This window comes from Macaca nemestrina, chromosome 12 (genome assembly GCF_043159975.1).
Source record: "Macaca nemestrina isolate mMacNem1 chromosome 12, mMacNem.hap1, whole genome shotgun sequence".
In the NCBI taxonomy this organism is placed as follows: domain Eukaryota; kingdom Metazoa; phylum Chordata; class Mammalia; order Primates; family Cercopithecidae; genus Macaca; species Macaca nemestrina.
The window spans coordinates 100,358,618-100,375,502 of NC_092136.1; the positions used below are offsets into that span (position 1 = coordinate 100,358,618).

General features: G+C 36.3%; 1 protein-coding gene across 4 annotated transcripts in view; it reads left to right on the top strand.

Annotated features, from left to right (window-relative positions):
* LOC105484296 (contactin 5) overlaps window positions 1–16,885 on the top strand; it is a 1,362,583-nt gene that overhangs the window by 1,342,049 nt on the left and 3,649 nt on the right. For all 4 annotated transcript variants that reach the window (XM_071075496.1, XM_011745800.3, XM_011745801.3 and 1 more), the window contains 3 exons: window positions 1,108–1,294; window positions 1,738–1,850; window positions 11,719–11,887. In XM_071075496.1, the coding sequence (XP_070931597.1) occupies window positions 1,108–1,294; window positions 1,738–1,850; window positions 11,719–11,887 (469 nt within the window). The remainder of the gene's footprint in view (window positions 1–1,107; window positions 1,295–1,737; window positions 1,851–11,718; window positions 11,888–16,885) is intronic.

A 16,885-nucleotide genomic window follows, 5' to 3' on the forward strand; every position in this document is an offset into this window, starting at 1 on the left:
GGGGATGGGAAGGGCAGGTCGCCTTCCCCAAAGTTAGGTTGTCTCTTCCCTGAGGTCAAGCTGTCTCTCCTCTGAAGTGCAGCCCTCTCTCATCGCTTCTGACTGATGGTGGGATGTTTATTCACAGGATGGTGGGGGTGGGCCATAGGTAGTTTTGGAGAAGGCAAGATTTGATTGGTAAAAAGGCATTATTCAGAAAAACAAATCAGAAGAGAATGGGCAAAAAGGAATAGTTCTCATTTCAGGCCACGGGTTTCAGGCTTCTCAGTTTGAAGGTGCAGTTTCACTGGGAACCCATTTCTGTCTGCCTAGAATTTCTCTGCCTCCTGCCTCTATCAACAGTAACAAAGTAGAGGGGAAAAAGCTACTCTTTGTTGCATTGATAGGTAGTTAAGTTCTAGTGCCTGAACAGAGTAAAGCTTTAGCTTAATTGTGGGACAGTCATTGAGTCTCACAAAGGGATCGAGTTTGCTGAAGCCAGTTAGCATAAGCTCCTAACCAGGAAAGATGATCTCAATGCATAAAAAGGGCTTTGACAGAAAGCTGTTCCTTTCTGCCTCCCTCGACCCTCCCTACCCCCAGATCCTGACAATGCTGTTTCTCTACATTCAAACCACTCCAGAGTATCCAGTGTTCTGCTACCTCTTCTCCATTAAACTGATACAGCTTGTGTGATTCATCTTTATGTGAAGCTCAAGAGGAAATATTCAGATGCCACATACTCAGATAATTCATTTGAAGTTTCATGGTTTTGAATGGTAAATTGTTCTGATGACCTATGAGAGAAAAGGACTCCAATTTCTTGGAATGATTCTTCTTTAATGTCAGGATGCATTTGCACTCCTTCATGCCACCAGGCTACAAGGTAGCAGCTTTGGTTGTTTTTTTGAGTATTGCTGTAGTGCTGCAATTTACACAGATGCAAAGCAGACAGTAATTAGGAATGTATTTTGGCCTTATTAATAAGAACTGTTAATTGGGTGATATAGGAGTGATTTCTTCCTATGAGTGGACTCCAGCAACATCCAAATAAGAGAAAAAATTCAAGCAGCCACAAGCACAGAGGAAGCTATAAAATTAACCTGCCATATGACAATTTGTTGACAGGTTGGTTACTGGAAAGACATGGAACAAGAAGATGCAGCAGAAACAGTCAAAACTAGAGGGAATGAGTCTTTCGTCATCCTAACAGGATTAGAAGGAAATACATTATATCACTTCACAGTGAGGGCTTACAATGGAGCTGGATATGGGCCACCTAGCAGTGAAGTGAGTGCAACCACCAAGAAATCCCGTAAGTGACCTGGGCTTTTTGTTTGTTTCAGACAAAGGGGAAACATCTTATAACATTTCTCAAAGCCATGTGAGGTGCATAATAAGCAGAGTCAAAGGGGAGTTTTGATTCATAGTCTTGCTTCAGTGCTTAGATCTGAATCCTAAAACTAGCTCAGAAAATTTCGCATTCAGAGTAGACAAAGGTTATCTTCCTGTGAAACAAGGCTAAGCGATTTTGACACCGAAGGGAGATAAAAGGATTCAAGTTCAAAAGCTCAGTAGAGTAGCTATTAAAATGACACTTCTGGAGCAAAACCCTCCTTATCAGACTCTAGCTGGAAGGAAGCCTAGATTGCCAGCCAACTACTAAGCAGGAGAAAACAGTGAGATACTCACAAGGAATTAAATGAAGAAATGTATTTAAGAATCCTTGTCAGTTCACGTTCACTTTTTATTTTGCAGCCCCAAGTCAAGCACCTAGCAACCTCAGGTGGGAGCAGCAAGGCTCTCAGGTTTCTCTGGGCTGGGAACCCGTCATACCATTAGCCAACGAATCTGAAGTTGTGGGTTACAAGGTCAGTATTTCTTCACTCTTTTACATAGACACTCATCTCCGAAATTGTTATTATGAAGACGGAAAATTAATAAGGCATAAAAAGACCCATTAACAAACCTATTTTTTCTCAATCATTTTCTATCTATATCTTAGAAGGATAGCCTTCCTATAGATAGAGAAACCAAGGTAGTCAAAATTAGTTTCAACTGCACAAGGCACAGAAAGGGAAGGAGTAGGAAAAGTAGTGAAAATCTGAATATAGTGTGAAGATGACTCTGTGAAGCATGATATTAGGACCAGCAGAATTTAGGCAGAGAATTCTGGCATATGCCTCCAGGAGACTAATTTTGCTGGCAGCTGACAAATACAGGACCATTTCGTTTTAGTGGAAAGATTTTCTATTAGCAAGGAAACAGAAGAAGAAAAGAAAAATGCAAGGACCAGAACACTAGATAGAAAACAAAAAATCTAGGGAAAGACACAGCAAGCTCCAAAACAGACCCAACATTTACATACAGTCATTCTGTTATGTGACAGTAAGATCTGGAAATTTGATAACATGTGCAGTTTGTTTTTGAAAAATAACTCTGTTATCTGATTTTTAAATATATGTGATCTATGTATTGAATTGGCTTAATTTCAAATTCTTGTTCTATAATGTCACATTCTGTTTGTTGCATTAAACTTAACTTCACACAGAATCATTAGTTGAATATTCACAATATTTTTAATGTAATAAAATATGTTAAGTATAATAGTTTAAAATATTTCAGTGATAATATATAGACTGGAAGGTATCATTATAAGTGGTTTTCAACTATCAGAGATGGTAACACAGTATTCAACATATAAAATGCTAAAATTTGAGGAGCTAAAAACCGAAGTTATAAATGTAATATTTTAAATTAATTTCCATTAATATTATATTACACAAACTAGCATTTGTTACCTACTATAATTAGATCACAGACATACGCGCGCGCGCACACACACACACACACACACACACAAATCTGTCAGTAATGATCGGGAATGTTGAATTTAATCTTTTGCAGCGAGGTCAGTTGGGTCATTTTCTATACCATTCCCTTACTCCTCTCTTTCTATACCTTTCCCCGAAAGACCATATCCTCACAACTTCTCCTCTTAGGCAAATATACTGTTTAATGCTTAGGGATAGCAGTTAGGTGAGAAATATGATGGACCATTCAAGAATCAATCTAAAATCATTAGAACTATAATGAACAATATCCCAAACTAGAGAGGCAAAGTAGAATGCAAGAGAAAACCAGATAAACATGTATGGTCAACTGGAAGGCTCATAAGGTTTAAGTACCTTTCAAGTGAGAATAGAGAAATACCATATAACTAGAAAAATACTCGATTGAGCTTGGGCGTAGGGATCCCAGGCTGGGTGCCACTACTCTTTGTTCACATTTGACACCTCTATCCCAGTCATTGTTCTTACTTTTTATATATAACTGTCTCCCCAAACAGACTGAAGTCCTCAAAGGCAATGACTTTATCTTATTTCTTGTTCCTAATGTTTCTAGAATGGATGAATAATGTTGGCCCAGATAGAAATGTCTTATGCAGTTATTTATGTATGTGTATTATCAAATATGTATTTTTTTTTCCAGCAAAACCTTGCCATTTGTTGTTGTTTAGAGGAAAAAATATCACTGGCCACTGATTTAGATAGACTTCAGCTCAAATCCTAGTTGAGTAATTTGAGCAAGTTGTTTAAACTTTCTCAGTTTTATTTTATTAACATCACAAATGGCTAAAATAGCAGTAATAATACAAATTATACAGGATTTTCTAAAGAAGAACTTGTATAAAATGCTTGGCATGTAAAATGTTCTCATGAAAAAACAGATACTGTTTCTTACTGTTATTGGAGGAGCATGTCTCATTAGGTAAAATTTTTAAAATTTTAACACAGAAACTGATCTTGAAAAGTTGCCTCCAGTTCCCTCTTAATAAAGATAACACAAGTCACGTTGGAATACCTTGTTGCTGGGGGAAGAATCACTAGCATAATCCACTTTCAATGTATAAATTAATGACAAGTAGGCACACATTGCCAAAGATATTTTTTCCCTTTTATTTCTTGAAATGGTTGCACTTTCTTATATCCCTGAGAAGGAAGAATTGATTCTTATAGAAGGAGTCTGCTGACAACAAATGGAATAAGACCTCAAAACCTTCTCCTTTGCAACTAAACCTTATCAGAACCTTTCTGAAGAGTGGGATAATCCCCACTGAGAGAAGAGCTGACAGGAAGGGCTCCCTGAGGGAAAGGGAACTTCAGACTGGACTGGGCTTAACCCAGAGTTTGGATTCTCCTCAGAGGGCGGTTTTTCACAGGGCAGCCAAGGATGAAAGCTCCTCCTGACACAGACCCAATGGGACAGGAATATATATTTAGAAATAATAGCTGAGAATATAAACTAAAGAGCTATAACCCAGAGAACACAAGCTTGGAGCCCCTCTTCTGAGTATGATGTTGAAGGCAGCTACTGCACCCTTGGCAAGGATCCCCACACAGCAGTTAAAGAACTATACCATCCGGAGGTGCACACTAATATAGAATGACCAGGGCTGGGCATGATACTCAGAAGGAGAAGCCTTTTGTACTAGGAATCCTTTTGATTCCTACTACATCCCAAAAATTACCGCCAACCACGAGTGGCACCACTATAATAGCGGCCCACCTCTTCTTAAGCACAATGGGTGTCACTTACAAAAATTAATAAAATAGGGACATAGGACACTAATCATTTCTCTTTCCACAAGGTCATTTGAGGCAGGCTTGACCCATTAAGACTGAACTTGCCCCTAGGATTCTTGGAACATTTGAGGCAGAAGACTTCTTGCTAATCGGGGAAAGGGAGAGTTTCCATAATTAATTGGAATTTTAAAAAGGGAGGTCACTTAATCTTCACGCTGTCTTTGCAAACTACTTCACTTTTGCAAGCAGGAAGGATCAGTGGAAATGTTTATTGTGTGTAGGTTTGAGGCTGAGAACTTGGGATTAAAGCCTGAGGTTTAAGATGCAGGGATTATATATTCCATCTTTTACGTTAAGTCCAGTTTAAGATTGAAGAACTTAGAAAAGTATTTATCTGGGAGACTTCTAGGTTGTGAAAGTTATTAAAACATAATAAATGTGGAGGAAAAAGTGGGTTTTTTTGCCATATACTCAGTGCATAAATAATGTAATAAATGATTATTTCGTAGAGTTAAGATGCTATATACAGGATAGATATTCTGAAAAAAATGTACTACAAACTGGATCTCATAGAGACTGGTGGTTATCAGAGACCAGGAAGGGGAAAGGAGAGTGAGGAACAAAGAGAGGTTAATCAATGGGTACAAATACACTATAAGATAGAAGAAATAAGATCTGGTGTTTGATAGATCAGAAGGGTGATATAGTTAATAATCTATTGTATACTTAAAAATAGCTAGATGAGAATAATTTGAGTGTTCTTAGCGTAAAAAAAAAGATAAATATTTAAGGTAATGGATAACCCAATTACCCTGATTTGATCTTTACACATGATACAAATGTATCAAATTATCATATTACCCTGAAGATATGTACCTCAGTATGTATCAATAAAAAATGTAAAAAAGTAAATCATATAATGGAATAATACAGTGCCCTTTAATCTTTAGTAGTTGAACTCCTTTCAGGCAAATAAATGCATTGATACTTCTAGAAATTTTAAAAGTTATTTTGCCATTTTCCATGGAATATAAGAACACTATAAAAATGTATATCAGTACATTATAAAATTGTAAAGCTTACATTAATAAAGTCTTGAAAGTAAACTACAGAAGTAGCATAAAACAGTAGAGTTCGACATTTGAGCCACCCATTGTCTAAGAAAGCATTGTCTTAGTCCTTTTGTGCTGCTATAACAGGTATCTGGGACTGGGTTATTTACAAAAAATAAAAATTTACTTCTCTCAGTTCTGAAGGCTGGGAGTGCCAAGATCAAAGCTCCAGCAAATTCTGTGTCTGATGGGGGTCCAATTTTGGTTCCCACAATGGTGCCTTGAAAGCTACATCCTCCAGAGGGGAGGAACACTGTGTCCTCACTTGGCAGAAGGCAGAAGGGCAAAAGGGGCAACAGCCATGAGAAGCCTTTTTTATAAGAGCATTAATCCTATTCATGAGGGGAGAAGTCCTTATGATGTAATCACCTGTTAAAGGCCCACCTCTGAATACTATCACATTGGCAACACCTGGATTTTGCAGGGGACACATTAAAACCATAGCATCACAGATCTTACTTTCTTACTCAATTTCAGACATTGAGGTGTCAGCAACATATATAACTACCAGATATTACCAGAGAAAGATGATAACAGAAATTTTGTTAACAGATGTTAGGAGGAAAAAAAAAAAAAGAGGTCTCCCTACCACAAAATCTTGTCAGAGCCTTCAAAAGTGACCAAGAATATCATGAAAGATAGATGGAATTGAACCATATATAACTGCCCAATAGGTAACACATTAAAATTGAATTCATTCAGATAAACATTAAGCAGTACCTAGTGGTGAAACTTTTCAGATTTATTTTTGAGATTGTCTAAGAGATCCTGGGCTTCTTGGAATTTTGCTTAAGAAATTCAGATTTAATAGCAATAATTTCAAGATATCACACCTTCCATTAACAAGTAAGGAACAGAGACACATAGAGAACCAGCAAGGTATTGGAAAGGATTATCTGTTGCAGACACCCCCTATTGTACCAAATAATAATACAAATTATTTCCACTCAAAATAACTTTCCATTTGAGAAGTTGAATCCAATTTGGTAATTTATTTAGCATATTTATGACTTTTCCTCAGGTCAGTAAACGTGTCACTTTATTTATTCTGTTGTATTTACATTCCCCAATTCAGAATCAACTGCCTATTTTATTAACACATTATTTATAAATGATTGGGAAAGTGAAATAAAAACTTCAAATAAAAGTTTTCCTACCTTGACTTATTGTTTTCAAATAAAAGTTTTTAAACAAATAACATTTTATTTATACAACTCCTATAATTTGGGGTCTCTATCTAGAATCCTTACTAATTGTAGCACATGATGTTAAGACTCACCATTACTGGTGTTACTAAAGAAATGCCAAAAAGAAACATATGGACTAAAGTATATTCAGCCATAATTTTTAATGATCTTGAAAATGGAAATTTTTTTTCTTTACACCATGAAAGTACTTTACCCAGATTATAAAGTAAAACAACCATTTTATCTCCACCTTATTTTCTTCACACAGACTTATGCTTGAGTGAAAGGGAAAATAAAACTGAATGTTCAGGGGCTATGCTTTCACTTCAGCAAATGTCCTCTTCCCCACAAACAGAAACTGTTATCCCTTCAGAAAATACTCAAGCAGTTAGAAAGAATTCAGGACCTCAGGCTATAATCCAAGTGAAAACTATTAGTTTTTCAAGTCTATATCTAGAAAATAGCCTTTCCTAGATATACAACCCCTTCACCATATACCTCCCCTCACCCACCTTTACTTTTTACCTGTTTACAAAGCTGGGGCAAATAGAAGAAAATCAGGCCCAAAGTTTATTAGTTATTACACAATCCATCAATACTGTATTAGTCCATTTTCACACTGCTAATAAAGTCATACCCAAGACTGAGCAATTTATAAAAGAAAGAGTTTTAATGGACTCACAGTTCCACGTGGCTAGAGAGGCCTCACAATCATGGTGGAAGATGAAAGCAATGTCTCACATGGCAGCAGACAAGAGAATACTTGTGCAGGGAAATTCCCCTTTATAAAACAGTCAGATCTCATGAGACTTATTCACTATCATGAGAATAGCACGGGAAAGACCTGCCCCCATGATTCAATTACCTCCCACCAGGTCCCTCCCAAAACGTGGGCATTGTGGGAGCTACAATTCAAGAGGAGATATGGGAGGGAACACAGCCAAACCATATCAGATACAAACAGAGGTTCTCATTTGTTTATGCAACTGAGATATCAGCTGAGCTTCCAGATTCCTGAGATATATGTACACTTGGGTTGATACTGTTTTACATACCCACTGGAACTTTGAGGCCCTTCCCTGTATTTCTCCAGCTTCTTGGGAACTGTAGTCTATAGCCACTCTAGTCTCTGATTTCTTTTATTCTGCAGCTCTTCCTTCACATTTTTTTTTTTTTTTTTTTTTTTTTTGAGACGGAGTCTCGCTCTGTCGCCCAGGCTGGAGTGCAGTGGCCGGATCTCAGCTCACTGCAAGCTCTGCCTCCCGGGTTCACACCATTCTCCTGCCTCAGCCTCCCGAGTAGCTGGGACTACAGGCGCCCGCCACCATGCCCGGCTAGGTTTTTGTAATTTTTTTTTTAGTAGAGACGGGGTTTCACCGTGTTAGCCAGGATAGTCTCGATCTCCTGACCTCGTGATCTGCCCGTCTCGGCCTCCCAAAGTGCTGAGATTACAGGCTTGAGCCACCGCGCCCGGCCCCTTCATCTTATAGTCACTCTAAATATGAGACTCAGCCTTCTTTTCTGTGTTTACCTATCATCCTCATTTACCTATCATCCAAGTTAAGTCATATATGAGTCTTTTTAAATGAGGTTCATTATAGTATCCTCTTTACATTCATTTATGCCTGAAAATTTTCAGAATTTTAAATAATTCAAACAGAAATGGTTCATGTCATATCCAGCATATATATGAAGCAGACTTTTTGAAAATGCCGGGGAGATAGAGTTAGAAAGGAACAACATACAAGCAAACATCTGCAAAGGGCCCAAAAGAAAGTCTTGTCGTTATAACTGTGTTCAGCCAACCTTCATGCAGTGACTTCTCTCACTGAAACTGTGTCTCCCAGCTTCTATTTATCTAACTTCCATTGTCGTACGGACTCCTTCCTACCCATCCCATTGTGACTGAGGCTGTAGGTTCCTCACCCTGTTTTATGAAGGGCAGTTGTACCCATCAACTGTTTCCAAGATGCTCAGTAGAGGAATAGGCTTTTCTCTTAATATGAGCCATCCTTCTCAGGAGTACTTTGGGTATAACCAGCAAAACTTTATTCTGTTATATGTTTAGCACACTCACCTCAATATTCTACTACCATCAAACATATAGAATAGCCATTTCCAGATCAAGCTTTTGAGAATAGCAATACCACATTTTCTATTTAGGATCATCTCTTTGGATAACCCACTGCTCTCCGTTTTTTTTTTAATACCAAAATTTGAGAATAGCCTTGACACAATACATTACACAATTTCCTTTATACATAAACATAGCTGTCATTGCAACTGTCAATCTATGAATGTCCATATTCTCTAAGAACTCATCGGACTCCTTACTGTCAATAACTATTTTTTACATGTCTTGATAACTCCTTAACCTTCTCACAGTTCTCATTCTCATTCATCTTTTCTAAATCAGGATTTTTAAATAAGCCAATATTCTCTAAAGCACTGAAGATTAACTATTAATTTAATGTATCTTTTCACTTAGTAGATCTACATATATGTTTAGCACTCCATCTCCCTGGATATATTGCTAAAAGGCCACACTTAATCTCAGACTCCTTTTGATACCACTGATTTTTTTCCCTGTCTTTACCTTTTAATCCTAAATCTCAACTGATCCACAAATTTTTCTTCAACTCTAGAACATTAGATATGCATTGCTGGATGTATTTTTCTTTGTCATAAGAATTGTAATTTATTGAATCATAATAACAGTGTCCTCTAAAATAGTCACTCTCCTGCCAATCCTCACCAATTTACATACTTTCCCATTCCCATAAATTTGCTTTCCAATTACCTCACATGATCAGAATTCTAATTCATCACGATGCTCCATGCAAATCAAAAGCATAAATACAGATATATTTGTCACATTTTAAGACAAAAGCTGCTTAAGGCATCCTCCAGGAAGTGTTCCCGATTTCCCCAATCTTGACTAAGTACCCACTTTGTGCATTACTATAATATCAAATATATTTCCCACTGCAGTACATACCATGCTTCATTGCATTGTCTTCCTTCAATATTAGACTATAAATGCCAGGAAGACCATAACCATGTGATCTTATTCTATGATGCCAGTATGTAGCACTCATGCCCGGCCTGCATGAGATGTCCAGTAAATGTTTGGTGATACTGTTATCAACTTGCATTTACACTGAGACTATAGCATCCTTTATAATAAGGATTTCAATAGATGCCATTTTTGCACATCACACTTAAATGGAGAATTCACTTCCCTCCCAAGAACGTGAAGCAGATTTAAAATTAAATGAAAAAAAAAAAAAGGAAGTGAAATGGAGGGATCGTTTATTACTAGAATTCAGAGGGATCAAGTACACGCAAGCTTCAATATGTGGAAATACTGTTTCTCTAAAGAATTGTTTGGGTTTTTTGTATGTAAGTTAATTCAAGCTCAAAACACATTTTCCATAAGAAAAGATATATCGATTTTTGTCTAATTTCCCAAGTCAGTTCATATTGTATGATGCACTTGAAATACCAACCCTTTAACGGTGAATAAACAATGATGGCAACAGAAGGAGTAGCTTTCTCTTATTAAGCTTATCACGCACCAGGTCCTGTGCTAGGTAGTCTACATGCACTTTCTCATTTTACTCCCCTAAAAACCCTAAAATTGTTATTATTATCTCTACCATACAGTAGAATAAATTGAAGTTACAAAAGTTAGTAACTTGCCCAAATTGTCCAAGCCAGGACGGTATAGGAGATTTCGTTTTCTTTTGCTATGTTTGTAGGAAGTTGTTTTGTATCCAGATCTGTATGAATACAAAGCGATTTTTCTTTCCATTACACACTTACAACACCAATTATGAAAAAGCACAAAAAAGAATGAACCTAATAAAAATACATTTAAACACATCTTAACTGCTGCTACTTGACTATACCAAACAAATTTTACTTGACTATTTTTGGAGGCACATAAGTAATAGTACAATATAGTAAAATAGCTCTGAAGTGATTATCAAATATAAATCTTCTGATGAGATTTCTACCCTAACTAGCCACATGGTCTTGTACGAGTCACCTAAACTTTATGGACGTCATTTTTTAATATGTAAACAAAGGATTATCCTGTGTCCTGATTTGCAGTTCCAAAATTCTGTTTTCCGTGCATGCATGTTTAATTATGATACCACAACAGATGTCTAAAAAGCTTTAGCCTTGCTACACAGTGTATCCAAATGCTGATTTCACCAAAAAGCAAACCACTATAAAAGTAAAACTTTAAAAAATAAAATTTTCACTTTCAACTGTTTCCTACATTGTTAAGGATTTATTATTTATATGTTTAACAAATTTTCTCTTTACTCCTTTCAAACTATTTGAAGATGAGCTTTCTAAACTCCCTTACAATATTGTTCATTTCAATAACCAAGCATAACAGACTCTCCATGATCTGCCTCCTCTCTACCTACTTCTCTAGCCTCATTCCTCGCTATTCCCATATATCCCCTCTCCATTCCTTACCCTCATGCCATTGTTCCTTATTGCTTAGATGTAGTTATTCATTTTATCTTATCTCTTTCTGGAAATCTCCTCCCTTTCTCCAAGTGGTCCACTGTATCATATTTAAATATGTAGTTCAGACATCACTTCCTCTGGAAGGCCTTCACTAAACCCCTAGACAAAATTAAACTCTCTTCTGTACCTCCATGGCCCTTTTGTATACTTCTACTGCAGTACATTGCACATGCATTACATTTGCTTGTGTATCTGTCTAAACTGTAAGCTTCTTGTGCTTATCTCAGAATGTGGTGCTCAGTAGGTAGTCAATGTGCATTTGTAATCTTTCATATCAAATGTCTAAACCTCTGTTGTTACTCATAGGTTTTTTATAGGCAAGAGGGTCACAGCAACAGCCAAGTTATTGAAACACAGAAACTTCAAGCAGTAGTACCACTCCCAGATGCTGGAATCTACATTATTGAAGTTCGAGCATATAGTGAAGGAGGAGATGGAACAGCTAGTTCTCAAATTAGGGTACCATCATATTCAGGTGAGTTTTGACATAGTAGGTTTAATTTGCTGACAACCAACAATTACAAGATGGTATGAAACTCCTCAAAATTGAGGATGTGATAGATTTCATGGTTCAGAGATTTTGAGGGGTTTCTCCTCTCTGATTTTTATATTATCTTCTGATTAATATGAACCATAGTAATCTGCTCACAATTGCAGAATTTCTAAAAATCTAGAAAGGAGTTGACATTTTCATTAGAATGTACTGATTTGTGAAATGTCCTTGCCTATCCTGGTCTCAAGTAGTACCTTGCTGGCCATTTGGTTTTTGGAGTATGGCTTTTAAACTGATATTACACTGGTTTTGACATACCTACGTTTCTGTTGTTTTGATTGCCTTTATTGTTAGAAAATAAGGAGTTTAAAGGGAAGCTTTTAAAATTAAAATTTGGTCATATTTATTGATTTCCAAACAAATTATAAATTTTATTGAACATTATTATTAGCAATATTAATAATTGCTAGCTTTCACTGACCCTTATTATATGTCAGGCATGGTCAAAAGTGCTTTACATACATCATCTAATTTTAGTAACAATCATATGAGATAGGTGACATTTTTACTGTTTTGCAGAAAATGTTTAAGTAACTTGCCTAAGACCACACTATTACTAAGTTTCAGAACCAGGATCAAGACCTGGGTATGATTGTTTCCAAAACCACGTATCTTCACCACCACCATCATTATTATTATTATTTTTTTTTTTTTTTTTTTTTTGAGACGGAGTCTCGCTCTGTCGCCCAGGCTGGAGTGCTGTGGCCGGATCTCAGCTCACTGCAAGCTCCGCCTCCCGGGTTCCCGCCATTCTCCTGCCTCAGCCTCCCGAGTAGCTGGGACTACAGGCGCCCGCCACCTCGCCCCGCTAGTTTTTTGTATTTTTTAGTAGAGACGGGGTTTCACCGTGTTCGCCAGGATGGTCTCGATCTCCTGACCTCGTGATCCACCCGTCTCGGCCTCCCAAAGTGCTGGGATTACAGGCTTGAGCCACCGACCACCATCATTATTATATAAGCAAAGGAAAAACTGATTAAAGGAAGCGAGATTTTAGAAATTTAGAAGAAAGTAACCATTTCATAGAGGTAGTCAAAAAAAGCAGCAAAGATTTAGATATGCAAATTCCTAATTTTAAAAGTATTAGACAATTTTATGAGAACATTATATAACATTTTCTCATTACAATTAGTGGGTAATTAGGAACATCATTTGTTGAGCAATCATTGCCAAGCAGAATTATCAACCTACAGGGAAGTGTCCCGTCATGCTCTGTATGTGGCCCTGTGCTATTTAACTTATTCATCAACTTGAAATCAGACCAGAGGCATTGCTTATGATTTCTTTTATGCCACCATGAAATGGTAGATAAATACAGTGCAGAAAAGAATGAAACAGACTGGAACTTTGAGGAAAAGCTATTGACGTAATACTTGATAATTTTTTTTAACTTTTTAAGTTCAGGGGTACATGTGCAGGTTTGTTACACAGTTAAACTTGTGTCATGGGGTTTTGTTGTTCAGATTATTTCATCACCCAGGTATTTACCCTAGTACCCATTAGTTATTTTTCCTGATCCTCTCCCTCTTCCCAACCTCCACCCTCTGATAAACCCTAGTGTGTGCTGGTCCCCTCTATATGTCCATGTGTCTTCATAATTTAGCTGCCAGTTATGATACTTGATAAGGTCTCACATAAAAATACAGGATAAGGAACATTATTGATAATTGATAAGATTTGCATAACTGTAAATTAGATATTACATCAACATTATTTTTTTTAAAACTGTACTGTGGTTATATTGTTAAAAGCCTTATTTTTAGGAACTATACATTAACATATTTAGAGGAAAAGGCACATCATATCTGAAATTTCATTTCAAATGTTTCAGAAAAATGGATGTATGTATAGAAATAATAATAAAGCGAGAATGATAAACTGTCAACATTTAAGGAATCCGGGTGAATTCCTTAGTCTCATGACTTTTCAGTACACCTAAAAGTATATTTAAATGACTAGTTAAAAATACAAAACATAAGATGGGAGAAATCTGACTTTTTCAGAAATTCTGGTGGAAAGATTTAAATTTTATTGTGGTCACATGAAAATTTAATATGCTTTATGATTCATTTATGAAAGTATAGTTTCAACAGCAAGAACAGTTATAATATCTCCGCATTAATTATTTCACAATTGAACTGTTCAGATGAGGGAGCTGAATTTTCAAGAGCATCTTAAAAGACTGTTTCCTGAAAAGCAAAATATACGACAACCTTCCTCTTGCTTCAGCACGTCAAATTCCTAGACAGCAATACAGTGAGCATTTACTGAGGCCTCATCGTGTTCCTGGCATTAAACTAAGTGTTTTCTATATATTATTTTATCTTTCCAGCAAACTTTTGAGTTAGGTATTTTATTCTTCTCTGACTCTCTAAGGTTACTTTCAACTCTAACACAATCAGATTCTGTAGTATTATCTGAATAAGATCAGCCTCAACCTTGGAAGTACTTATGATATCTTAATTCACCCATTGATATTTTAAATTGTAACTTCTATGCCAAGAAAAAAATTATCAACTTTTATATTTCAGTTAATAACATTTTGGCCAGTGCAACCCACTTCCTGAGTTTCAATAGAGGAAACTCTTACACTATTGTCTACCTTAGACTCAGACCCTGAGTCATGATTGGTTTCATTTTTATCATATTGTGAAAACCAAATGCCTAAGATATCAAATGACTTTCTCAGGTGAAACAGCTAGTTAGTTTTATAGCTGAGGCTAGAACTTAGTCTAATATTGTTCTTTCTGTTGTTTTGTGGGGTTGTTTTGCTATATCACATTAATATGTTTTAGTTTGTAGATTGTATTTGGAATTTGAGATACAGACCCTACTTAGCATTCTGAAAGTGAGATATTTTTATAAAAGTGTCATGTAAATTAAGATGCAGCCACTCCCAATAGCTAGAAAGGATGTTTTCACATTTTTTATTTATTAAGCATGCACATACGACTCCAGTGAGTCTTGTCATCTTGCCTTTCTTATGGTTCACAAGTGGCTATATGCGTCACAATAACCCCATTTTGTACAAGTTGAAATATATGCAACATTCTCCAATATGTTGATTGATAAGTTCTAGTAGTGTATTAGCTGTAAAAGTTTTCAAAGACTTACTGGTTTTTGCATTTGTGTGTGTGTGTGTGTGCACGCACGCGCATGTGTGTGTTTACCAAATTATTCTCTGGCTCTTAAGTATCAAGAAAATAAATTCAGACTCTATCTTTGCAACTAAAATTACCCCCCAAATCCCATTACACTCAGTCTAGCCAGAGAGGATTACCTTGACAGAAGATTTCAGCAATTGGGTAGTAGATTATATTATTATTATTAGGGTTTTAACTAAGGCCAATCATTGTTTTAAGAGATAATACACAAGTATCTAAATCCACGAACTCCTACCTCAATTACTTTAAGCAAGTTCACAGCCTTTCTAAGCCCCAGCTCCATCTGCAAGAGGGGAATAAATAATTGTATTTACCCTATAGGAATGTTATGAGGATCAATTAAGATAACATATATAAAAGGCTTTGTACAGTATGTGACATACAATAAGCGTTTATTAAATAATCAATTATGATCATGATGCTTCAGAAGGCTTCTGGCTTGAAGAACCGTTCCTGAAGTTAATATCTAAAAGTCATTTCGTTTGTGGTTATGTAGGGCTATTAAAACTACTTCAGACTAATCAACCTTGGATCAGTCAGTTTAATCCCAAAGCGATTCTAATATATTAGCTGCATACAATGTTTTAGTCTCATAAAAGAACCTCTCCTGGGTGTAAGAAAGAGTAATGAAAGATCACCATGTTTTGCGAAGTTTGGCATGAGAACCTAGAATTTAAGCTCACTCAACTGAAACAGTCAATCAAGGACACATCAATAAATTCAGTAAATAAAATAATGTTATTAGATTTTAAAATTTACTAGAGTAATCATAGTCACGTATTTCTTAATGAAGAGGGTAAGTTCTGATAAATGCATCCTTAGGCAATTTCACTGTGTGAACATCATAGAGTATGCTTACACAAACTTAGATGGTATAGCTTACTACATACCTAAGGCATATGGTATAGCCTATTGCTCCTAGGCCATATATATACACAACATGATTCTGCACTGAATACTGTAGGTAATTGTAACACAATGCTATTTGTGTATCTAAACATAGAAAAATTCAGTAAAGATACAGTCAGTATAAAAGATAAAAAATGGTGTACCTCTATAGGACACTTAACAGGAACAGAGTTTGCAGGGTTGTAAGTTCTGGGTGAGTCACTGAGTGATTGCCAAGTGAATGTGAAGGCCTATGACTTTATTGCACACTGTCGTAGACTTTATAATCACTGTATATTTAGGCAATATTTATATTACATTTATAAAATCAATTTTTTCTCTAATAAGTTAAACTTAGCTTACTGTAACTGTTTTACTTTATAAATTTTTAAAATTTTTTAACTTTTTCTCTCTTTTGTGGTAACACTTAAAACACATACATAATACAGATGTAAAAAACATTTTCTTTATATCTGTGTTCTATAAACTTTTTATTTTATTTTATATTATTTTCCTTTTAAACTGTTGTGTTAGAAACTAAGACACAAATATACACATTAGTGTAGGCTTAGCCCTAGGTCAGAATCATCAATATTGGTCTTCCATATCCACATCCTGTCTCACTAGAGGGTCTACAGGGGCAATAATACGCATGGAGTTATCATCTCTTGTGATAATAATGCCTCCTTCTGGAAGCCCTTCCGAAGGACATGCCTGAAGTTGTTTTACAGTTAACTGTTATTCTGTAAGTAGGAGTACACTAAAATAATTACTAAAAGAATAGTGAATACAGGGCCGGGCGCAATGGCTCACGCCTGTAATGCCAGCACTTTGGAAGGCCGAGGCGGGCGGATCACGAGGTCAGGAGATC